The sequence below is a fragment of the Hyperoodon ampullatus genome, assembly GCF_949752795.1.
Source record: "Hyperoodon ampullatus genome assembly, chromosome: 9".
Classification (NCBI taxonomy): Eukaryota; Metazoa; Chordata; class Mammalia; order Artiodactyla; family Ziphiidae; genus Hyperoodon; species Hyperoodon ampullatus.
Genome location: NC_136922.1, coordinates 103,533,007 through 103,558,903, shown reverse-complemented (window position 1 = coordinate 103,558,903; position 25,897 = coordinate 103,533,007). Strand labels below are relative to the sequence as shown.

At 40.9% G+C, this 25,897-nt stretch overlaps 1 protein-coding gene across 1 annotated transcript in view; it reads right to left on the bottom strand.

Moving 5' to 3' along the window:
• The window catches only part of GALNTL5 (polypeptide N-acetylgalactosaminyltransferase like 5), a gene marked incomplete at both ends in the record, with an annotated part of 71,288 nt that extends 45,783 nt beyond the window's left edge, over positions 1-25,505 (bottom strand). Inside the window, 4 exons of the mRNA XM_079711887.1 lie at positions 5,261-5,383; positions 8,703-8,869; positions 18,059-18,179; positions 25,208-25,505. Coding sequence (XP_079568013.1) covers positions 5,261-5,383; positions 8,703-8,869; positions 18,059-18,179; positions 25,208-25,505 — 709 coding nt within the window. The remainder of the gene's footprint in view (positions 1-5,260; positions 5,384-8,702; positions 8,870-18,058; positions 18,180-25,207) is intronic.
• Between the last annotated feature and the right edge of the window lie 392 nt (positions 25,506-25,897).

The following is a 25,897-nucleotide window of genomic DNA, read 5'->3' as shown; positions in this document are numbered from 1 at the left end:
CCCCTAGTGTCTCAGAATGTGACTTTATTTAGAAATAGCGTGTTGCAGATGTAATTAGTTAAGATGAGGTACTACTAGAGTAGGGTGGGTGCTTAATCCAATATGACTGGTGTCCTTAGTCACACAGGGAGAAGGCCATGTGACCACAGGGACAGGGACCGGAGGGATGCTGCTGCAAGCCAGTGATTGACGGCCACCACCAGAAGCTGGGAGAAACAAGGAAGGATCCTCCCCTACAGCTTTCAGAGAGACTGCGGCCCTGCTGACACCTCGATTTTGGACTTCTGGCCTCAAGTATTGCGAGGCAGTCAATTTCTGTTATTTTAAACTAGCTGGTTTGTGGTGCTTTGTTATGGCAGCCCCAGGAAACTAATATCGATAAATACAATATTTAAGTGAAAATTTAGAATTGTTCCCATTAAAGTTAGGAATAAGGAAAGGATGACCTACTATCTCCACTTCAATTCAGTGTTAGAGACGAAGAGGGAAAATTGTCTATTTTCAGTTGACAAAAAATGCAAGAGAGGGACTTCCCTGGTGGTGCAGTGGTTAAGAATCCACCTGCCAATGCAGGGGACACAGGTTCGAGCCCTGGTCCAGGAAGATCCCACATGCCGAGGAGCAGCTAAGCCCGTGCGCCACAACTACTGAGCCTGAGCTCTAGAGCCCGCGAGCCACAACTACCGAGACCATGTGCCACAACTACTGAAGCCCAACCGCCTAGAGCCTGTGCTCTGCAACAAGAGCAGCCACTGCAATCAGAAGCCCGCGCACCGCAATGAAGAGTAGCCCCCGCTCGCTGCAGCTAGAGAAAGCCTGCATGCAGCAATGAAGACCCAATGCAGCCAAGTATTAAAAAAAATTTTTTTTAAGTATCTCATTCCTATATACCAGTAATTAGAAAATGCAACAGGAAGATCCCAAATCACAATTTAAAAAACACAAGAAACAAAGATAAACAGGAATAAATCTTTGCATACGGTATCTATGGAGAAAATGACAAAACAGTATTGAAAGAATGCAAAAGTAGATCTGAATAAATGTCCATGAATGGGAAGACATCATTAAAAAGATGTAAATTCTCGGGCTTCCCTGGTGGCGCAGTGGTTGAGAGTCCGCCTGCCGATGCAGGGGACACGGGTTCGTGCCCCGGTACAGGAAGATCCCACATGCCGTGGAGTGGCTAGGCCCGTGAGCCATGGCCACTGAGCCTGCGTGTCCGGAGCCTGTGCTCCGCAACGGGAGAGGCCACAACAGTGAGAGGCCCGCGTACCGCAAAAAAAAAAAAAAAAAAAAAGATGTAAATTCTCTCCCATTTTAATCTATAAACTCCATGCAATTCCAGTGAAAATCTCAATAGATTTTTTGTGGAACTTAATGGGATGATCCTAAGTTAAGACGATTTTGCAGAATGACATGGAAATATTTGACCTACAAGTTATAAAAACATCTTATCAAGCTATCCTAATCTAGAGAGGGTGTGATTAGCCTTAGAAATACACAAATACAATAATATAGAGAAGAGAGATGCCAGAATGAAATGCAGGAATACACAGATGTCAGTGATAGAAGTAGCGCCGTAATCTATGAAGAAAGACTGCGCTACTTAATGAATGGCATGGAGAGAAGTGGTTAGCCATAAAGGATAAAGGACATTAGATTCTTACCTTACACCATTCCCAGAACAATCAATTCTAGGTGGATTAATAATATAACGTAAAAAAGCAAAATTTAAAAAAATGCAGGATATCGTCATGATCATGGAATAAGGAAGAATCTCTGAAACAAGACACAAAAATCATAAAGAAAAATATTGATACATCTGATTTTTTTTTTTGCCTGCATTGTGTCTTCGTTGCTGCACGAGGGCTTTCTCTAGTTGCGGCAAGCGGGGGCTACTCTTCGTTGAGGTGTCCGGGCTTCTCATTGCAGTGGCTTCTCTCGTTGTGGAGCACGGGCTCTAGGGCACATGGGCTTCAGTAGTTGTGGCGCACGGGCTTAGTTGCTCCGTGGAATGTGGGATCTTCCTGGACCAGGGCTCGAACCTGTGTTTGATGCATTGGCAGGCGGATTCTTTTTTTTTTTTTTTTTTTTTAGTTTCTGCTTTATAACAAAGTGAATCAGTCATACATATACATCTGTTCCCACATCCCTTCCCTCATGCATCTCCCTCCCTCCCACCCTCCCCATCCCACCCCTCCAGGCGGTCACAAAGCACCGAGCTGATCTCCCTCTGCTCTGCGGCTGCTTCCCACTATCTATCTACCTTACGTTTGGTAGTGTATATATGTCCATGCCTCTCTTTCGCTTTGTCACAGCTTACCCTTCCCCCTCCCCATATCCTCAAGTCCATTCCCAAGTAGGTCTGTGTCTTTATTCCTGTTTTACCCCTAGGTTCTTCATGACATTTAAAAAAAAAATTCCATATATATGTGTTAGCATACGGTATTTGTCTTTCTCTTTCTGACTTACTTCACTCTGTATGACAGACTCTAGGTCTATCCACCTCATTACAAATAGCTCAGTTTCGTTTCTTTTTATGGCTGAGTAATATTCCATTGTATATATGTGCCACATCTTCTTTATCCATTCATCCGATGATGGACACTTAGGTTGTTTCCAGCTCCGGGCTATTGTGAATAGAGGTGGCAGGCAGATTCTTAACCACTATGCCACCAGGGAAGTCCTGATTGTTTTATTAAGTTAAAGCTAGTTGCTAGTATAATAAAACTCCAAAATTTGTAATGGCTCTAATGCAGTCAAAGTTTATTTCTCCTCATTTAGTCGTCCAAGGCAGGTTCCTGATTGAGGGGAAGCTCTCCTCCACGGGGTCACTCAGGGACACAAGCTGATGGGATCTCTTCCATCTTCAACCCATGCCCTTCAAGGTCACTCCAGTCAGCGCCACCCTAGTCAGCCAGAAGGGGGAATAAAGTGTGGAGGCGGATAAACCAACTTCCTACAAGCCTTGGTCAGGAAATGTGGTTGAAATATAGTCACAAGGCCATTCCTACTGAAAGGAAGTCAGGAAAGCCCAGGGTGGTTCTGTGTCCACTAAGAGGAAGTGGGTTTTTTGGTGAACTTCCGTTCAACATAAGACACTATCCACAAAGATGGGAAGGTCAGCCACAGACTGGGGAATGATATTCTCGGTGTACATAATACAGGATTCGTTATCATAAAGGCACCTCCGAATCAGGAACAAACGGACAACCCAATCAAACAATTGACAAAGGATAGGAACAGACCAAATTCACAGAAAAATCTATAAAAAATCTACAAAAATATGAAAAAACACTCCACGCTGCTAGTAATCGAGGAAATGCCAAGAAAATAAAGGATACCGGTTTTTGACCAAATTTGGCAAACACTAGAATGATTGGTAACAAATAATCCAGCGTCAGCCAGGCTCCAGGGAGAGGGCCCTCTTACACCCTGTGATGGAACTGTGAATTGGTGCCATCTTTTTAAGGACAGTTTGGCAGTATCCATCAAAATTTAAAATAAGGATTCCCTTTTGCCCAGCAGTTCCACTTTTAGCAATCTATCCCATAGGCATAAGCATTCATTTCCACAAAGGTATATGTATAAGAATTGCCGATACAACTTTTTTTTTGAGTAATAGTAAAAAGTAAAAATCACCAAATGACAAATGGTTAAACAAATTATGGCAATCCATTATGGAATCCATATGGAATACCATACAATGCAGTAAAAAAAAAAACTGAGGTAAGTCTCAAGTATTGTCATGGGAAAAGTTCCAAAACATTAAATTGGAATTAAAAGAGTAAGTCTCAGAACAATAGAGATAGTACGATTCCATATATTTAAAAATCCTTAAATCTATGTGTGCATGTGTGTATGTATGCACATGTGTGTGCATACATACACACATATGTATATTAATGTATAGAACCAAAGTTCTGAAAAGATACATGCCATGCAGTTTTAGTGGTTTATATTGCGTTTTGGACAATTAATACATATTATCTGTGTAGTTAAATAAGAGAATGTCTCAATCAGGCCAACAGAGAAAAAAAGAATCAGATTTTGCTTTTATGTGGCCTTCTACTCAATAAGGAAATAGCCTTACTAAAGAACAGAGACATTTCCTCAGACTGCCACATGGCCTGATGAAAGACCCTTAAACATTACCCATCACCTTTTGTCCTAGTTTAATATTCTGCAAACAACCCTCTGATCATTCGGGTTTCCAGGAAGCTTGAAAGTCGGAATGCTCAGATTCCCCTCGGGACTCAGTCCACTCCCCAGGAACTGCCCTTGGCGAGGATGTGGCTGCCTGGTCCAAAGTGATGCCCCCTCCCTGGGGGGCAGAGGGTGTCCTCATCCCTGTCTGGTCCCCTTACCTGGGCCAGGTGGGGCCTCCCTGCACCACTCTTGAGTGTGCTGCTCAGACCTCCCTTCAAGAGAACCTGCCATGAGGAGTGGGGTTGACAGCTTCCAAAGCTTTGGGATCTTCTGCAGTACACACACTAAGGCCATGCCCTCCCAGGGGGCTCCCAGCCAATCACTAAGCACACTGGGGGGGGAGGAGGCGGGGGATGAACAAGAGCTGGGCCACTGGGGCGCCCATGCAGGACTCCTCCAATGGGCGGTCTTTGCTCTGGGGCTCCCCACCAGCCCCTGGGAGCCTTTCTGGGAGCCACGCAGCAGACTGAAGGGCTTGCAACCTTCCCTTCCTTCCTTGCCTCTTTCCACAGGTGTCAGGACAGAAGCTTCTGGTCCACGCTTTTCCCTCTCCCCTTTATCCTTCACAGACATTTCTCCGTAAACACGTCTCCCATTTCGTCTTGGCCTCTGCTTGCCAGAGGCCCTGAACTGACACCCTCCTAGCTTCAGAGTTCCCCATGGGTCGGCAGCTGCATCACAGCCCCACTCTCCCGATAGTCTTGCTTTCTGCTCCCCTTATGTGGTTCCCAAGAGCACCCCAGTGGGTTCCCTGCACGTATTTAAAACTCCATCCCAGAGTTTGTACCTGGGGGAACTCATCCTGCGACAGGAGGCTGACATTATGACCCCTGCAAAAGAATATCATCTATCTGAAATAACAAATTAACATTTTGAATCTTTTCAGGGTCAAAAGAAGATTAAAGACTCATATGGCTGAAATATATTTCCGCTCTTCTGCTTACGCCAGTGGAGACATGGAGGGTCTCCATGAGGATGATTTCGATACAGACAAGAAGATCTCTGTGATGCAGACAGACACAGGGTCATGTTCCCAACGACATGTTCATACCTGAGGCACGTGATGCTCCAATCAGCCTTGCTCGAATCAGTCCCTCTCTCTTTTTGTTTCTTATTAATTTAATCTTTCCCCGAAAAATTTCCAGGTGATAGTCTAGTTTCTCTTTCAAATCATCTGGAAAAAAAAGTCAACACTTGACAATTGTAAACTATAAGTAAAGAAATTAAACCAATTTCTCACAATTTTGATTGATTCCTAAAAACTATGCTATTCCACAGACATTCTAACCTTAAAAGAAAATTTTATCAGATGAACGTGCATAAAATGTGAACAAAACGTGAACAAAAAGAGATTCAGCATTGAAATCAACTGCAAACATCCTTCTGTGTTTCTAGTGAAATACCTCTATTTTAATAAATCACTATTAAAATGTTAATAGAAAAAGCATGAGTTATGACTCTTTGGGGCAATTTGACTTTAGTATTAACAATCGTGCTCTTAACTCTGCAATAATTCCCAGGCAGGTTATCACACCACTTGAGTCTCAGTTTCCTCAACTGTGAGAAGGCAGACGTACCATATTCCTTGCAGGTCTGCAGTGAGAGGAAGAAATCCATGACCGAGCACAGAGCCTGGTACTTAACAGTCACTCAATACTTGGAGGTTAATATGAAGTCTCTGGTGAGATGGATACAGATGCCTCAGAGGTTTAAACTCCTCTAAGACCTAGGAATCTGGATCAGGAGGCCAGGGTTCATTGTAGTCTAGTCAGAAGGAGGGATCTCTTTCCTTGTCTTTTTTTTTTTTTTTTTGCTCTATGCGGGCCTCTCACTGTTGTGGCCTCTCCCGTTGCGGAGCACAGGCTCCGGACGCACAGGCTCAGCGGCCATGGCTCACGGGCCCAGCCGCTCTGAGGCATGTGGGATCTTCCCGGACTGGGGCACGAACGCGCATCCCCTGCATCGGCAGGCGGACTCCCAACCACTGCGCCACCAGGGAAGCCCTCTTTCCTTGTCTTTAAAGAGAGTGCCAGGGCCCTGCTCAGAGGCGGACTGCAGGCCGCACAGCTTTGCTTGCAGGGTAGGGGCAGCATCTCAGCTCAGATGTCTGCAAACCCATCCCAACATCCGGGACCCAGAGGAACTCGGTGCGGCAGACCTAGGAGTAAATAAGGCCGTTCTGGCAGTGGTCATTGCTGACGTGAAGTGGAGGGTTTGGGTCCTTCAGAAGATGGTCATGTCGTTGGCTTGTAGTCGAGAGGGACCAGGACTATGAGAAAGGTGGACAGTAGCAGGTCAGCTCTGGACATGCCTCTCGTGTAACTCAATGGGGGCAGTTGTCTGGGCCCCTGACCCCTGCTTTTCCCAAGCTGAGGGACTCCATCAGCAGTACCAACTTGTATGAGCTAGAAAAGACTAGCTACAGTTGAAGAAAGTTCTCCTAGAGCCCACATGAAATCACTGTGGATTTAAAGCAGGGGTACATCAATCCTGAGCTTCATCAGGACACAGAACACCCCATTTCCTGTTTGAGGTTCTGTGTGGGTCCAAGACTAAGCTCCTTGGTGGGGTGGGTGAAATGACCACCAACCAGGTGACCATGGTTCCAGGAGGAGAAGCAGAGTGTCCGGTCCAGCAGTCCAACCATCCCTCAGCCATCAGCAGTGAGTCCTCTGATACCTAGAGAACATCTGAGGAAGTCACCAGGTATGTCTCTGAACTCTTGGCATAGTTCTGAAAGGCTGTGGGGGGGTTCCCCGGTCATCCTGGAAATGCATCTCCATGGCAGGATCCTTGTCCTTCTGGGTGAGAAGTTAGAACTCCACAGTCCAGCAAAGATCCCACCCTGCTGCCTGCTCATGGCTTTACTGGGGCCTTCTTGCCCCACACGTGGCCAGGTGTGCTGCTCAGGGTACTGGTCAGATAAGGAACCTGGCCATCCCTCCACACCCCCTCCTAGGCACAAGACCAGAAATAAACAGTACTGGACCCCTCTGATTTGCGTGGCTCTCACACAAATAATGTCATACGTGATAGTGCCTGGCCAATGAGTGGAATTCCTAAATGTAGCTGACATTAGCTTGAGCTCCCTTTCACTTTTGAGCTGATGCATCTACAGTTATTTCTCTGAGGTGAACCTCCCGGGACATCTTCTTTCCTTCCTCTGCCTGTTCTTCTTCCTCCTGTTTCTCCTCCTCTTTTTCTGTCCCGGCCCATAGTGGGTCAGATGCACGGTGGATTAGGTAAACTGTTAGGCAGAAAACTTATCCAATACAGATACATCGCTTCCTTGAGAAATGCACCTCACAGGGAACCTGCAGACTTCAAAGAGTTTATCCTTAATCTGGGCCCTCTTGGCTTGCCTGAGGTTTGTAACTAAGTTGTAAAATAGCTAATCTCAAATGCTAAATGGAGTTAATCAGATTTTGTTCTAGTGTCATAGTTCTTTAAAACCAGTGAACATGGAGGAATAAGCCATTAAGTGTAGTTGTCCTGATTAGAATTCTTTCATGTAAAGTACCTGGATTGTGTCATTCCCCTGCATTAAGCCTCGGAATCGTTCCCTATTTTCTCCAAGTAAAATTCAAACAATGCCTTCACGAGGGGCTGTCTTTTTACGTTTCTGGTTTCAGGACTACCCCCTCCCTCCTACCACTATACTCATACATAATCTACATAAAATACAGAACTATTCCAAACTCACCATGTTTTCTCTTGCCTCTGGGCCTTTATAATGCCATTACCTCTGCCTAAAATGCTTTTTCCTTCCTCTCCATCGATATAACCCGAACTCAGCCTTCAGACCTCAGTTCAGAGAGCACTTTTTAAAAAAATTTACTTTATTGAAGTAGAGTTGATTTACAATGTTGTGTTAATTTCTACTGTACAGCAAAGTGATTCAGTTATATATATACATATTCTTTTCCATTATGATTTAGCACAGGATATTGAACATAGTTTTCTGTGCTATACAGTAGACCTTGTTGTTTATCTATCCTATATGTAATAGTTTGCTAGATATCACTTCTTTTTTTTTTTTTTTTTTGCTGTACGTGGGCCTCTCACTGTTATGGCCTCTCCCGTTGCGGAGCACAGGCTCCGGACGTGCAGGCTCAGCGGCCATGGCTCACGGGCCCAGCCGCTCCGCGGCATGTGGGATCTTCCCAGATTGGGGCACGAACCCGTGTCCTCTGCATTGGCAGGCGGACTCTCAACCACTGTGCCACCAGGGAAGCCCCTAGATATCACTTCTTGAACGTCATGCATGACCTCTAAAGACCAGCTTGCCCCTACATTTGTCTCACAGAAGCACTAACTATTCCATTAGCCCAACACCATAAGGACAGGGACCAGCTCTCACATTGCCACGAGTGCACCAAAGTGCCTGCCACAAAACCCACCGAAAAATGTTCTTTGTATAAAATAACTCAAGTGCCACAGAGATAGCGCTACCTTCAAAGTAGATTAGATAGATGATTAGCGTCCTATCTTACCAAATTCACTCATGTCATCTACCAAAATAATTTCTTCAAGGATATGCTGTGGAGTGAGAGTCATGACACTGGACACTGTCCGAAACAAGGCATTAAATTCTTCATTGTGGAAACAAATGACAATGCTGGCAGTTGGTAGGTTGGATGGGTACTGTTTTTTATGACACCTGCAGGCATAAGCAAGAGGAAGAAAATGATTCATCTAAAAGCCTTAGATGTTTTGAGGACTCATTCAAACACCTTTTTTCTTTATTCATATTTTTTCCTCTTTAATCCTTTAATCAATGATTATGATAATAAGGTGAGTACATTTAAAATACAAAAATTCAGATACAAAAATTTCTTTAAACTTCTTATGTTGTTCTAATATTTTCTAAATCATTCCTCCCCTCTTTTTTTTTTTTTTTTTTTTTTTGCGGTACGCGGGCCTCTCACTGTTGTGGCCTCTCCTGTTGCGGAGCACAGGCTCCGGACGCACAGGCTCAGTGGCCATGGCTCACAGGCCCAGCCGCTCCGCAGCATGTGGGATCCTCCCGGACCGGGGCACGAACCCGTGTCCCCTGCATCGGCAGGCGGACTCTCAACCACTGCGCCACCAGGGAAGCCCCTCCTCCCTTCTTAATGCCAGTAATAATCGCTTTTTCCTGAGACTCTGCTTTGATAATATTAGTTCTGTTTTGAACATAGTATAAACACAAATTATACCTATATTTTGGTTTCTATCATAAAAACGAATGAATAAGCTTATACGCACTGAAAGGTTCCAATTAACTTTACTGTTCTATCTTCAAAGAAAATCTATGTGTTGTTCTTACATTTGTGTAGTCTATTGCAACAAAGAAATGTAACGGATATGGTGTAATTATTTCTTCCAAGGCTTTGACAAAAAATGTTTTACTATATTTTTGTGCACTTGAGAGAAGAACAGACCCTGAATTCTAGTAATATTAGTTTTTAGCTGTTAAGTATTGTTTGGATGGCTATATTATTTGGTTGTATTTTGAAATATTTTGGTTGTAAATGACAAACCCACTGGAACTAGCTTAAGCATAAGAAAGAGGTTCACTGTAAAAGGACCCAAATGTCCCACAGGACCTAACAACAGGCAGGAGCCTGGAGCCTCCAAGAGCAAGTCTAACCAGAGGCTTGAAAGCCACCTGGACATGCTCCATTTCTGCTCTTGTCTTTACATCTGGGAATAATTATAATGATAACAATAGCTACATCAACCTACCTCATAGGTTGTGAAGTTTCAATGAATTAATATATGTAAAATGCTCAGGTCAGTGCCTTGCAGTCAGTATTCTACAAGGCTCATTACATGACTCTTATTCTGTCTCTGCAACCTGGCTTGTTTTCCCTCCTTTACCCCACAGAGTGGGAAATGCGGCTGACATCAGCGTGTCCTACAGTCCAGCATCCAAGGAGAAACTGGTAAGACTTCCCCCTTCCCCAAAATTCACAGGACAGGATTCACTGGCTCAGTTTGGCTTAGGTGCCCATCACGGCCAGATAGTGGGGTCAAAATAGAAAGTCACTCTACGCACTGCCGCCATGTGAAAAGGGGGCAGTGGGTAGGAAACCCCAGGGAAGCACGTGCTGGGCAGGCAGCCCCGCAGGGATCCTGGACAGACTTTTAGGATATTTATGGATTGATGTCACCATGTTAGAAGAAAACCTTGCGCTGGTTAACTTTTTTTTTTTTTTTTTTTTTTTTTGCGGTACGCGGGCCTCTCACTGCTGTGGCCTCTCCCGCCACGGAGCACAGGCTCCGGATGCGCAGGCTCAGCGGCCATGGCTCACGGGCTCAGCCGCTCCGCGGCATGTGGGATCTTCCTGGACCGGGGCATGAACCCCTTGTCCCCTGCATCGGCAGGCGGACTCTCAACCACTGCGCCACCAGGGAAGCCCTGGTTAACATTTTTATCCAAGAGTAGATGAAGATATAGAAGGCATGCTTACCGGGTGCATACGGACTCGTGCTTCAAGGAATGAGAATATGAGAGGACAGAACCAAGAAAAGACCTGAGAGGATGGGAAAAGGGGGCGAGTGCTGTGGGCTGCACGTGGCCTAAAACGTCAGGTGGGAAAACGTGGCCTCACAGAAACAGATAGGATTAAAAGGCTTGCGTTCCAGTAGGATCACTGTGTGACCGAAGAGCGAGTAGATGAGACACAGGGAGAGAGAGGGGATGCCCCCAAATAGAGAGAGAGGTGGTCCAGGGCGAACTCAGGCTACTCAGATCAATCTCTAGGATTACATTTAGTCCTGCGTATATCATTTTCAGAAAACTATACACTGAGTCCCTTCGGAGGAATGGGACAATGATATTGTAGGAGGCTGAAACCACGTCACACGTGGTTACACCCCTGAGAGAAGCCTGATGTGTATGGATTTCTCTAAACTTAATTGATAGGGGCTTCCCTGGTGGTGCAGTGGTTGAGAATCCGCCTGCCAATGCAGGGGACATGGGTTCGAGCCCTGGTCCGGGAAGATCCCACATGACGCAGAGCAACTAAGCCGGCACGCCACAACTACCGAGCCTGTGCTCTAGAGCCCGTGAGCCACAACTACTGAGCCTGTGGGCCACAACTACTGAAGCCCGCGCACTTAGAGCCCGTGCTCCGCAACAAAAGAAGCCACAGCAATGAGAAGCCTGCGCACCACAATGAAGAGTATCCCCTGCTCACCGCAACTAGAGAAAGCCCGCATGCAGCAATGAAGACCCAATGAAGCCAAAAATTTAAAAAATTTAAAAAATTAAATCCTAAAAGATAATTCACAATTCATTCTACAAGGCCAACATTACTCTATAACAAAACCAGACAAAGATAGTCAGGACAAATACAAATTCATAGCCCTCACGAACACTGATATAAAATTCCAAACAAAATTTCAGCAAATCAAATTCAATAATATATAAAAAGGATAATGCATCATGACCAAGTGGGGGATAGCCCATAAATATAACCTCTGTTTAACATTAGAAAATCAACATAATTTACCATCTTCACAAACTAAAGATACACACATCTCAATACACAGAAAATGATGTGACAAAATTCAACAGCCGCCTGGTGAAAAAATTCTCAGCAAACTAGGAATAGAAGGGAACTTCCTAAACCTGAAAAAGAACATCTATGAAAAACCTAAAGATAACATCATACTCACTGATGAAAAGCTGAGTGTTAAGAGCAAGAACACAGCAAGGCTGCCCAATTTCACCTCTTCTATTCAACATTGTATTAGAGGTTTTAGCTAGTGCAATAAGAAAAAGAAAAGCGTGCAGACTAGAAAGGAAGAAGTAAAAATGCATAGGTCATGCCCATCTACATAGAAAATCCAATGGAGAAATCTTTGTGATCTTGGGTTAGGCAAAGGTAAATTAAAAAATAGAATAAAATTAAACAATTGGACTCCATCAAAATTAAAACTTCTGCTTTTCCAAAGGCACTGTTAAGAGAATGAAAAAACAAGCCATAGACTAGGAAAAAATACGTGTAGTCATCAATATGTTAAAGATCTTATACCAAAATATACTAAAAAATTCTCAAAACTCAGTAATAAGAAAACAATCCAATTTTAAAATGGGCAAAATTTAACTTCAATAAAGAAGATACACAGATAGCAAATAAACACATAAATAGATCTCAACATCATCAGACATCAAGCAAATGCCAATTAAACCACACTGAGATCCGACTACACACCTATTAGAATGGTTAAAATTCAAAATACTGGCCATACCAAGTGTTGGCAAAGATGTGGAGGAATTGGAAATCTCATTCACTGCTGATGGGAATGTAAGATAGTACAACTACTTTAGGAAAATGGCAGTTTCTTAAAACATTAAACATACACCCTAAGATCTAGCCATTCCACTTGCAAAATATTTACATAAGAGAAAAAAGAACATCTGTTATGCAAAACTTGTCTTCAGAATACTCACACCAACTTTATTTGTAATAGACAAAAAACGGAAACAATCTGTCCTATCAACAGATGAATGGATAAACACATTGTAGTACATCCGTACAGGAGAGCACTGCTCAGCAATAAAAAGGAACTCCTTGCGACAACATGGCTACATTTCAAAATAATTATGCTGCGTAAATTTTATTTATATAAAATCCTAGAGAAGAAAAATGAGCCTATGGCTGAGCAATCTCATTCCAGAAATCTTTACTCCATATATACTAACATGAGGGCATAAAAATATGTGTACAAGAGTGTTTATTACATCATTTTTGAAAAGTTGAAAATTTAAAAACAACCAGGATTTCTATTAATGGGGAAACTGTATATTTATACAATGGATAACTGCTCTCAACTGTTAAAACGAATGAGGCAAATTTTATGTGTAATGCTTTGAAAAAGTTCTCCATGATATGTTGTTAAGTTAAAAAAAAACACATTCTAGAATATAAAAAGTAAAGCCCATTTTCATAAAAACGATATGATTATATCGTATGCTTACTGTCTACTTATAAATATGTGCATGTGTCTATAAATTCTGGAAGGATATACACTAACCTCCTGACAGTGATGATCTCTCTGTGTCAAGTGGGGGGAAAACAGTTAGGTGACACCTTATGCATTAAGACAGAAGAAAAATCCCTAGGATCATGTGTGTTTTTACTTGCCCTTTTTATGCTTTTTTATATTTTCCAGGTTTTTCACAATTAACATTTAAAAGAAATCTGCACCTTTATTTTTTTTAATATTATTATTATTTTTTTTTGCGGTACACGGGCCCCTTACTGTTGTGGCCTCTCCTGTTGCGGGGCACAGGCTCCGGATGCGCAGGCTCAGCAGCCATGGCTCACGGGCCCAGCCGCTCCGCGGCATGTAGGATCTTCCCGGACCGGGGCATGAACCCGTGTCCCCTGCATCGGCAGGCGGACTCTCAACCACTGCGCCACCAGGGAAGCCCCTGCATCTTTATTAATTACAAGAGGATAAATGGTAATTTTACTGTGCAGAAAATCTGACAAGTCGTTTTAATCAAGTGATCAAATTAACTTCACCACAAGTCACTTCACTAGTAATGGGACAAAGAGACAACGTGTGCCTTTTAATACAATGTGCTGAGAGGATATGACATTCCTTCCATGGTATTCCTATCAAAAATGCATGACCCGGATTTGATCACAAGGAAACATCTAACTCAAATTGAGGGGCATTCTACAAAATAACTGGTTAGATCTCTGCAACTGTCACAGTCGTGGAAGATAAAGACTTAGGAACAGTTTCAGATGAAAGGAAACTCAGGGGACAGGAACCCTGCACACAGTCTGTAGTCCTGGGTTAGATCCTTCCAGAAAGAGGACGCTAGTGGGTTAAGTGTAAAAACTTGAATACCGTCTGTACATTTGCTAATGGTATTGTATTGTTAATTTGCTGGTTTTGTTTATGGTTCTGGTTCTGAGGGTATGGACGATGTTAACATTTGGGGAATCTAAGAAAATGCTAGGCAGGAATTCTATGAAATAGTTTTGCAACAATTTTGTAAGTCTGAAATTATTTCAAAATTTAAAAGTTGAGAAATAAATGTAATTGGAAAACCAATCAACAAAAAATCTATTCTTCAAAGATTTGTATCAAGTATTTCTCTAGTTCAGTGAAAATAATAATATGAATTTTAAAGTAAGGCAAAGCTGAAATGGAGGGCTTCCCTGGTGGCGCAGTGGTTGAGAGTCCGTCTGCCAACGCAGGGGGCACAGGTTCATGCCCCGGTCCAGGAAGATCCCACATGCCGCGGAGCGGCTGGGCCCGTGAGCCATGGCCGTTGAGCCTGCACGTCCGGAGCCTGTGCTCCGCAACGGGAGAGGCCACAACAATCAGAGGCCTGCGTACCGCAAAAAAAAAAAAAAAAAAATGCTGAAATGGAAATTTCATTTAATGGAATGATGTAATTACTATAATAATGGCTGGACATCTGCTGGATTCTAGATATTAGTAATTACTCCTAGTAGTTAACATATATTTTAAACACAGAAGTGTATTTCATACAGAATTGAATTTCCTATTAACAAAGTTAATATTTTGAATACTAAAACTGCCAAGTTTGCTTTTTTCTTTGGACAATCTCTTTCGAAACTTCCTGTTTTTCTAACAAATAATCATATGATGAGGGAATGGAAGCAAAGGTGGTTACACTATTTTAGAAAATGAGGTTTAAGAGGAAGAAATGATGGCCTGCCTGGAGAGAAATTCATAACTTGTAAGCATGCAAAAATATTGACCTCCCTTTATGGTAGTTCAATATTCAATTGAGAAAAAAAAGTTGTCCTCTAAATTAAATGTCTACCATGTTTTGTGGTTTGAATAAATTTAAATTCTTTTTCTTTCATTATGAGCCAGATAGATTGTGTCATCATGTGCAAACATTATATCTCTTTTTTTCTTCAGTAAAAAATATTCTTTTTTTTTAATTGAAGTATAGTTGGTTTACAATGTTGAAACACTACATCTCTTGAATGTGCCATATCATAAGTGATATTTAGCTACCTAGAAACTTTGTTGATTCTTATATTTGTGGCTTCAAATGTTTGTCCTGTACACAAGTTGCAGCAAGACAAAATGGGTCCCACTTTGCCCTTTTTTTGGAACATGGCTTTTGTCTCCGTATTACTGGAAGAGGCTTATATTCCTTAAGTACTTCTTATTTAGTAAAGAGAGGATATTAGCCCTCTTTGGCTAGAAACCATCAGAACCTAAAATATATTAAAAAGATATTAACACACATTTGCTACAACATGAATGAAACTTGAGGACATTATGCTAAGTGAAATAAGCCAGACAAAAAAGGCAAATATTGTATGATTCTGCTTTGATGAAGTACCTAGAGTAGATAAAATTCACAGTGACAGAATGTAGAGTGGTGGTTGCCAGGGGACTGGATGGAGGGAAGAATGGGGAGAAAATGTTTAATGAAAACAGAGTCTCAGTTTGGGATGATGAAAAGTTCTGCAGGTGGATAATGGCGATGGCTGTATAACTATGTTAATATACTTAATGCCACCAAATTGTACAGTTAATAAGAGTTAAAATGGTAAATTTTATGTTATATACAGTTTACCAAAAGTTTTTAAAAAGGCACTTACACAAACGATTGAGGGAACAATTTTTTTTAAAAAGCAGACTTTGAAGAAAAAAATAGGTAGCTGTCTGAAGGATTTTGTATTAGGAATAAACCTCCCTTTGACCAAAAGTCTTCATTGGTGATTTAATAAAAAGAACTTGTGGATGATGCAATTCTTGGAAACCTCTAGAACACACTCTGAGCCAAGGAGCAGATATTCTCTACGCTATAAGCTCTAGAATTTTGAAGTAGGCTCTTGACATTATCTGACGTCAAGTTCTAAAAACAGGAAACTATATTACAAGACTTCTAATATGCCAAAATTAAAATCTGGTTAGTAAGTGTTTAAAAATTAGACCTTATTTGTTTTTAGACCAGTCCACTGAAAACTATAAGACATTAACAAAAGAAATTGAAGGAAATGGAAAGATATTCTGTGCTCATGGATTGGAAGAATTAATATTGTTAAAATGTCCATATTTCCTAAAGCAATCTACAGGTTCAGTGCAATCCCTATCAAAATTACAATGGCATTTTTCACAGAAATAGAACAAACAATCCTAGAATTTGTGTGGAATTACAAAAGACCCCAAATAGCCAAAGCAGTCTTGAGAAAGAAGAACAAAGCTGGAGGACTCACGCTCCCCGATTTCAAACTATATTACAAAGCTATTGTAATAAAAACAGTATGGTACTGGCATAAAAAGACACATAGATCAATGGAGCAGAGTAGAAAGCCCAGAAATAAACCCACACATATATGGTCAATTAATGTACGACAAAGGAGCCAAGAATATACGATGGGGAAAGAACAGTCTCTTTAATAAATGGTGCTGGAAAAACTGAACAGCTGCATGCAAAAGAATGAAACTGGACCTCTATCTTACACCATAACCTCAACTTAACTAGAAATGAATTAAATGAATATAAGACCTAAAACCATAAAACTCCTGGAAGAAAAGATAGGCAGTAAGCTCCTTAACATCAGTCTTGATTTATTTGGATCTGACACCAAAAGCAAAGGCAACAAAAGCAAAAATAAATAAGTGGGACTACATCAAACTATAAAGCTTCTGCACAGCAAAGGAAACCTTCAACAAAATGAAAAGGCAACCTACTGAATGGGAGAAAATATTTGCAAATCATATATCTGATAAGGGGTTAATACCTAACATATGTAAAGAACTCATACAACTCAATATTGAAAAAACAAACAAACCAATCTGATTAAAAAATGGGCAGAGGATCTGAATAAACATTTTTTCCAAAGAAGACATACAGATGGGCAACAGGCACATGAAAAGATGCTCAGCATCACTAATCATCAGGGAAATGCAAATCAAAACCACAATAAGATATCACTTCACACCTGTTTGAATGGCTCTTATCAAAAAGACAAGAAGTAACAAGAGTTGGTGAGGATGTGGAGAAAAGGGAACCCTTGTGCGCCTTTGGTAGGAATGTAAATTGGTGCAGCCACTATGGAAAACCAGTATGGAAGTTCCTCAAAAAATTAAAAATAGAACTGCCATATGATCCAGCAATTCCAATTCTGGGTATTTACCTGAAGAAAACAAAAGCACTAACTCAAAAAGATACATGCACCCCCATGTTCATTACAGCATTATTTACAAGCCAAGACATGGGAGCAACCTAAGTGTCCATGGGTGGACGAATAAAGAAAAGGTAATATATATCTATATAGCTATATCTATATGTTATATACCTACATCTATATCTATATATAAAATTCAGCCATAAAAAAGGAGGAAATCTTGCCATTTGCAATAACATGAATGGATCTTGAGGGCATTATGCTAAGTGAAACAAGTCAGAGAAAGACAAATACCATATGCTCTCACTTACATGTAGAATCTCAAACAAACAAAACACAACCCACCCACCCCCCCAAAAAAAACAAGCTCAAGATACAGAGAACAGATTGGTGGTTGCCAGAGGCAGGGGGTGGGTGAAACGGGTGAAGGAAGTCAAAAGGTACAAACTTCCAGTTATAAAATAAATGTCACAGGGAGGTAATGTATAGCATGGTGACTGTAGTTAATAATATTGTTTTGCATATTTGAAAGTTACTAAGAAAGATCTTAAAAGTTCTCATCACAAGAAAAAAATCTTTTTTGTATCTATGTATAGTGACCGATGTTAACTAGACTTACTGTGATGATCATTTTGCAACATATACAAATATCAAATCATTATGTTGTATATCTGAAACTATGTAATATGTAAAAAAAAATATCAGGAGGAACATACATTTTATTCCTGGTATCTGGCACATCTCTGTGGTTGCCCAAGTTTTTACTGATAATGGAATTAAATCCATATTTTGAATATCCATGAATAAGTTCTGGGTCCGAAAAGTTAAAATCCTTACCTGCAAGAAAAGGTATTAGTCACATAAGTATAGGTTTACTACCATCACGTTGATAAAGGACAATAACAACTATATCCTGAATTCACTCCTTTTATAACATGTCAGAGTAGTTTTCCTGGAACCTAAACTACTCCCAGATGACAAGGTTAAATCAAAGTATTCACACAAATCAAAGCAGATTCCTTAGCAAAGTAGGAACAACAAGCTACCCTAGAGTCATTCAGTTTCTCCAGAGAAGGAAGTGCTCAGCCTCCTTGGTCCCATCATGATTTGCAACTGTCGTGTGAAATTATATTAACTGAGGGATTTAGGGAAGGTGGGAGAATGGGAGCTGAAGTCCCTCTCCCAAAACTCTGTTTGAGAGAATAATACAAGAGGACAGAGGACAACCCAAACATATCAGTCATAGCAATAAGTGAAGTTGGCATAAATTTCCCATTAAAAGATAAAAACTCTTAGATGGTAATAAAAAATGAAATGTAACCATAAACGATAAATAAGATGAACTAAAATGGTTAAAAGTGAGAGAACGGTCAAAGACTACAGGAGTCAAAATAATTTTTAAAGCATAGAATTCACTGGAAGCACAATCCAGAAGGTCATTTTATACTCACAGTAAGTCACAGTAAAGGTTTAATAGTAATGAGCTTGTAGATATCAAATAATGCTGCAACAAAATACTTCAAGAAAAACTGTTAGAAATATCAATATATGTTGCCACAAACGAACAGTAATGGAAGATTTTAAGAACAACTCTGAATCAGACAAAAAGTTAGAAACTTGAATAATGTAATTAGTTAAGTTTCCTTAGTAGATTTTATGTTGTGCTTTGTTTTTGAGAGAATAAACTTTCTTTTCCAATGCCCAAAGAGTGTTTTCCAAAATTGGTATAAATTCTATACTGGATATAAAGAGGATTCCCATCAAAAAGTGACCCAATTTCCCCTCGGTCCTCTTTCTTACACCTAAAAACTCCTTGGCTCTGAAAGGTGAGTGTAAGAAGGCAGGTTGCCTGGGAGCCTCAGGACAGGGGCAAGGACACGGTGGGCTCCTGATTTCTTTGTTGTCTCCCGTAAATCCCAGACGGGGGGCTGTCGAAGGCTGCAGGTGGAACCACTAATGGGCACAGACAAAACAAGTGCCAAGATAAGCCTGTTCCTCCAGCACAGGGCCAGGAAAAAGGACAACTAACCACAGAAACCCTCTGGCAGCACCCACTCTAGTCCAGTCAAGCACCAACGGGAGAACCACACCGCCCCCTGTTGGCTCCAGTGGGGAGAGCAAGGAGAGCGTCCACCTCTACCCCAAGGGAACAAGGGGCCGTGCTCCCCTCCCCTGAGCATAACCTACCCTTCCATCCCCCTTCCTGGCAGAAGAAGGCAGTGTTCTGATTACCTGTCTGGCTGGTGTGGGGGGGGCTGAGCAGGGAGCTGGTCTTCCAGAAGCCTGCCTGGTAGAAGCAGGTGGTGCTCTAATTCTCCCTAAGGTAGTGTCTTGTCAGTGGCGTGCTGAGCCTCCGGCCACACCTGGCAGCAACAAGGCTTAACGAGGTGGTGCAAGGTGAGGCTAGACACTACGCCATGTACCCAATGGCCCTCATATCCATGGGGGTCCGGGGAGAGCTGAACCTCCACCCTCAATGGCAGCAGGTTGTGCAAAGCAGGAGAGTTGATACTCTGCTTACCCCATCTCCTGACCCTGGCGTCAGGGAGGCCCACAGCTACTGAAGCCCATGCACCTAGAGTCCATGCTCCACAAAAAGAGAAGTCACCGCAATGAGAAGTCCGCACACTGCAACCAAGAGCTGGGGAGCTGAACTCAGAGACAACAATGTCATGCATGCAAGTCAGCGCCCCATTTCCCCAACGGGGCTGCTGAATGTCCCCTCCACCATCTACAGCGTGGCAGTGCCCACGCTCCACGGTTGCCAGGGTGGAGTCGGCAGGTCCAGCAGGAAGCAAACACACCCACCCACCTGGCCCTTGTGCTGCATCTCAACAGAGGTCGGCCTAACAAAGAAGCTTAAACAGGACCCAGAGTTTCATAATGTCCAAAATGCCCAGGATACAATCAAACATCTTTTGTCTCTCGAAGAACCAGGGAGATCTCAAACTGAATAGGAAAAGCCAATCGACAGATGTCAATACCAAGATGAATCAGAGGTCAGAATGATCTCAGATGTTAAAGCAGCCATCATAAAAATGCTCAGAAACAGAAAAAGGGGAAATCTCAGCAAAGAGACAGAAGTTATAAAAAAGAACCAAATGGAAATTATAGAACTAAAAATAATCTAATAAAACACTCGCTAGATGGGCTTAATATTAAGTAGAATAGTGGTAACAGAATCCACCTACTCTGAGCAATGGAGAAAATAGACTAAAAAAAAAAAATGAAGAGAGTCTCAGGGACCCGTGAGCTAACAACAAAAGAGCTAATATTCGTATTATTGGAGTCTCAGAAGGATAGGAGAGTGAGGAATGAAAAAGTACTCTAAAAAATAATAGTAGAAAAGTTCACAAATTTGGTGAAAGATGGACATCTACAGCTTCAAGAGGCTGAGGAAACTCCCAAGTAGGATACACCAAAGAAATCCAGGCCACATCATAATTAAGCTTCCGAAAACTCCAGACAAAAGAAAACTCTTGAAAGCTGCAGACAGAAAGGAGGCAGTACTCACAGAGGAAAGATCTGAATGACTGTGGATTTCTCGTCTGAATCATGGAGAACAGAAGGAAGTGGGAAAACATTTTCGAGTGCTGAACAGAAAGAACTATCATCAGCAAAGTCTAAGTCAGCAAAAATATCCTTCGGGAATCATGAGAAAAATAAAGATACGTTCAGATGAAGAAACACTAAGAATTTGTGACTAGCAAACCCACCCTCAAAGAATCGAAAAAGAAAGTTCTGTAAACAAAAAAGGAAAATCATAGCAGATGAAGGGTTGCAACCTCAGAAAAGAAAAAAGAACATCCAAAAGGGTAAAAAATATAATAGCCTGTGCTCATGAGTTTCTTAAGTCTCATTCAGTGATTGGAGCAAACACTAAAACACCATCTGATGTGGTGCTCCATGTACACAGAGGAAATGCTAAAGATAATCATATCTTAAAATTGAGGATGCTAATGGACTTTGCTTTTTATGCTTTACTGGAAGTGGCAAAACATTGATTCAAGGAGACCTCAGTGAGTTACATATGTATCATGTTGTTAATACCTAGAGCAACCACGAATAGAGCTACACAAAGCAATACATTAAAAGAATATTGGAAGTAAATCAAGATGGGATTCTGAAACATGTTCAGGCAACTCACAATAAGGTAAGAAAAGAGAACAGAAGAATGAGAAATGGAAGAAGCAAACAAAAAAATAATAAAATGGCTGACTTAAACCTTAACATATGAATAATTATATTAAATGCAAATGATCTAAAATATCAGTTAAAGACATAGATTGTCAGAGTGCATTAAAAAATATGTTCTAGGGATTCCCTGGTGGCACAGTGGTTGAGAGTCCGGCTACCGATGCAGGGGACATGGGTTCATGCGCCGGTCCGGGAAGATCCCGCATGCCGCGGAGCAGCTGGGCCCATGAGCCATGGCCGCTGACCCTGCGCGTCTGGAGCCTGTGCTTCGCAACGGGAGAGGCCTCAGCAGTGAGAGGCCCGTGTACCACACACACACACAAAAATGTTCTAACAATATGCTGTCTACAAGAAACTCCCCTCAATGTGATGTAGGTGGATTGAAAGTAAAAGGATAGAAAAAGATATATCTTGGAAATAATTTAAAAAGCAGGACTAACTACATTAATATCAGATAAAATAGACTTTAGAACAAAGAAAATTACTAGAGACAAAGAGAGACAGTATATACTGATAAAAGATCAGTCTACCAGTAATATATGATGATCCTAAATAGAAACATACCAAAAAACAGTCTCAAAATACATGAAACAAAAACGCATAGGGTTGAAAGGAGAAACAGACAAACCCATGATTATAATTGGGCTCTTCAACACCCACTCTTAGCAGTTGTCAGAACTACTAGCCAGAAACTCAGCAAGGATACAGAAGAATTGAACAATGCAATCAACCAACCGGATCTGACTGAGATTACATATATATAAAATACTTCACCTAACAATACTGGAATACACATTTTTTTTCAAGTATCCATGGAGCATTCACCAAGATAGGCCATATCCTGGATCATAAAACAAACCTCAAAAAACCCCTAAAAGAATCGAAATCATAGATATATTTTGTGACTACAGTGGAATCAAACTGGATGTCAATTATAGAAAGACAGAAAATTATTCAAAACACTTGGAAATTAAACAATCTATTTCCAAATAATCCAAGACGAAAGTCTCAAAGGGAATATAAAAATACATAGAAAGGAATGAAAATGAAAATGCAACATATTAAAATATGTGGGATGCAGGTAAAGCAATATTATTAAGATATCAATTCTCCCCAGACTGATCTATAGACTCAATGCAATTCCATTCAAAATACCAGCAGTTTTTGTAGAAATTGACAAGCTGTTTCTAAAATATATGGACAAGCAAAAGACCTAGAGTAACCAAAACAATTTCTAAAAAGAATGAGAATAGAGTTCAGAAACAGATCCAACAAAAATGGCCAATTAATTTTTTAAAAATAAATTTATTTATTTTTGGCTGCATTGGGTCTTCTTTGCTGTGCATGGGGCTTTCTCTAGTTGGGGCGAGCTGGGGCTACTCTTGGTTGCAGTGTGTGGACTTCTCATTGCGGTGGCTTCTCTTTTTGTGGAGCATGGACTCTAGGCACATGGGCTTCAGTAGTTGTGGCATGCAGGTGCAGTAGTTGTGGCTCACGGGCTCTAGAGTGCAGGCGCAGTAGTTTTGGCGCATGGCTTAGTTGCTCCGCAGCATGTGGGATCTTCCCGGACCAGGGTTTGAACATATGTCCCCTGCATTGGCAGGCGGATTCTTAACCAGTGCGCCACCAGGGAAGCCCTGGCCAATTGATTTTTGATAAAGGGACCAAGATGGGAAAAGGAAAGTTTTTCAACAAATGGTGTTGGATCCATATGGAAAAAATGAACTATGATGCTTACCTTATAGCATCACAGAAATTAATTCAAAACGGAGTTAATGTAAAACCTAAAACTTTAACATTTCTAAAAAAAAAAAAGATAGAAGGAAATATTTGTGAACTTGAGGTAGGCAAAGATTTCTTAGATAAAACATAAAAAACATAAACCACACAAGAAAATGTGATAAATTGACCATCGAAATTTAAAATCTTGCTTCTTGAATGAAGCCACTCAGAGGAGAATGAAGATGCCCAGCATGGTGACTCTAGTCAGCACACTGTATTATATACTTGCAAGTTGCTAAGAGAGTATACCTTAAGTTATCTCTTGAAGTACTGAGATAACTTTTATCCTTTCCAAAGAAAATGCAATGAATAATAATGGTGAATTATGTGATTATAAATCATCTTGTTTTCAACTGTAGAAATTAGAAAACATTCTCCTTTTGGAATATAAGAATAAACTGTATATTAACAGTAAAAAAAGAAAAAAAAGAAAAAAGTTATCATCACAAGAAAAATGTTAACTATGTGTGATAATGTATGTTAATTAAATATACTGTGGTAACCATTTTGCAATATATACATATATAAAAATCATTGTGTTGTACACCTAAAACGAATACAATGATATGTATCAATTATATCTCAATTAAAAAAACGAGAGAATGAAAAGACAAGGCACAGACTTGTGCAAAATATTTGCAACTCACAAATCAAAGGATTTGATACCAGAATATATTTTAAAAGTCTTAGAAATCAGAAGACAAACATCCCAATTTAAAAAGCGACAGAAGACTTGGAGAGACACTTTACAAAAGGAGATGTATGTGTGGCCATTAAGCACATGAAAAGGTGTTCAAAATCCTTAGCTGTGGGGAAATGCAAATTAAGGCCACAACGATACCATTACTCACCCATTAGAATGGTTAAAATCTAAAAATCTGACCATGTCAAGTGTTGGCCAAACCTGGAGAAAATGGAATTCTCATCCACTGCGGAAGGAAATATAAAATGGCACCCTTCCTTTGGAAACCGGTTTGTCATTTTCTTTAAAGTTAAGCATACAGCTACCATATGACCCATCCATCCCATACCTAGGTATTCACCTGAGAGAAACAAAATATGTTTATACAAAGACTTACATGTTAATATCCATAGTGGCATTGCAATTCATTCCAGAATAGCTACAAATATATTAAAAATACATACTATGGGTCTTCCCTGGTGGCGCAGTGGTTAAGAATCCACCTGCCAATGCAGGGGACCCGGGTTCAAGCCCTGGTCCGGGAAGATCCCACATGCCGCAGAGCAGCTAAGCCCGTGTGCCACAACTACTGAGCCTGCACTCTAGAGCCCGTGAGCCACAACTACAGCAGCCCACGTGCCACAACTACTGAAGCCCGCGTGCCTAGAGCTCGTGCTCTGCAACAAGAGAGGCCACCGCAATGAGAAGCCCGCACACCACAACGAAGAGTAGCCCCACTCACCACAACTAGAGAAAGCCAAAGCACAGCAACAAGCAACAAAGACCCAACGCAGCCTAAATAAATACATTTATTTTTAAAAATACATACTGTATTTTTCTTAAAGAAAATACATAAAGGAAATGAGGAAGATATCTAGGGAGGAGGAAGAATTGGGGTGAAGTTTTTACTGTACCTATTAAAATTTATTTCTTTGAAACACAGAAAGCTATCTGAAACAGATACAGCAAACTACATAAAAATTGTTAAATTTAGGTGGTAAATACATTCAAGCCTGTTTTATTATTTTCTCTCTCTGTTTGTGTGTGTGTGTGTGTATGGATATATATGAATATATGTGAGAAATATTTCATAATTTAAAATTGAATTGCTCTAAAAAAGGACATTCTCTCACTCTTCCCAATTATTAAATTTATGGTATATTTTCCCCTTAAAATGGTTAACAGAGGAAATCAAAATACTTACCTAATTTTAAAAATGACTTCTGTTCTCTAGTTTCATCTTCATTAGGCCTTTTGACTCTTACATAAGGTCTTGGTATTTGCACTGAGCCATGTTTAGTTTGCAATTTCTTCCCAAGGGACCAAATTAATGGATTTCCTTTCTCCTGGATCTTCTTCTCCTGGTTCTTCACATGATTATGGTGAAAATAAATAGTAAAGATGGCTGTCCAGATCCCAAGTGTCAAGGATCCACAGAGTAGACACTGAATTATAACATTTCTCATTGTAAACCTAGCAGTTTTGAAGGTCCATTTTAACATTTCCTAAACCAGAAGGATTTAAGAGAAACTGTATTAGCTATTTTGATGGTTTAGAGATCATCGACTTGGCTTAAATTCAATTTACAGTGTGTTAAAAACAGGATTATTTTGATATCAGCGCTTATCATATACTTTGATACGAGAAAGTGTATCCTTTAAAAAAACTCTTAAAACTGATATTCAGAAGATTTCTTAACATGAAAATGTATAACATGCTTATAAAACATACACTATCATTTAAAGTCATTGACCCAGACTCCTGAGATAAAACTAAAGCAAACAATGTGAAAGAAGGGTTTCTCATCCCTTCCACCTTCTCGACGCATCTAGGAGTGATGGCATAGGTCTCTCTTTTAAAAAGCTGATTTGACACTAATCAGACTGTTAGAAAT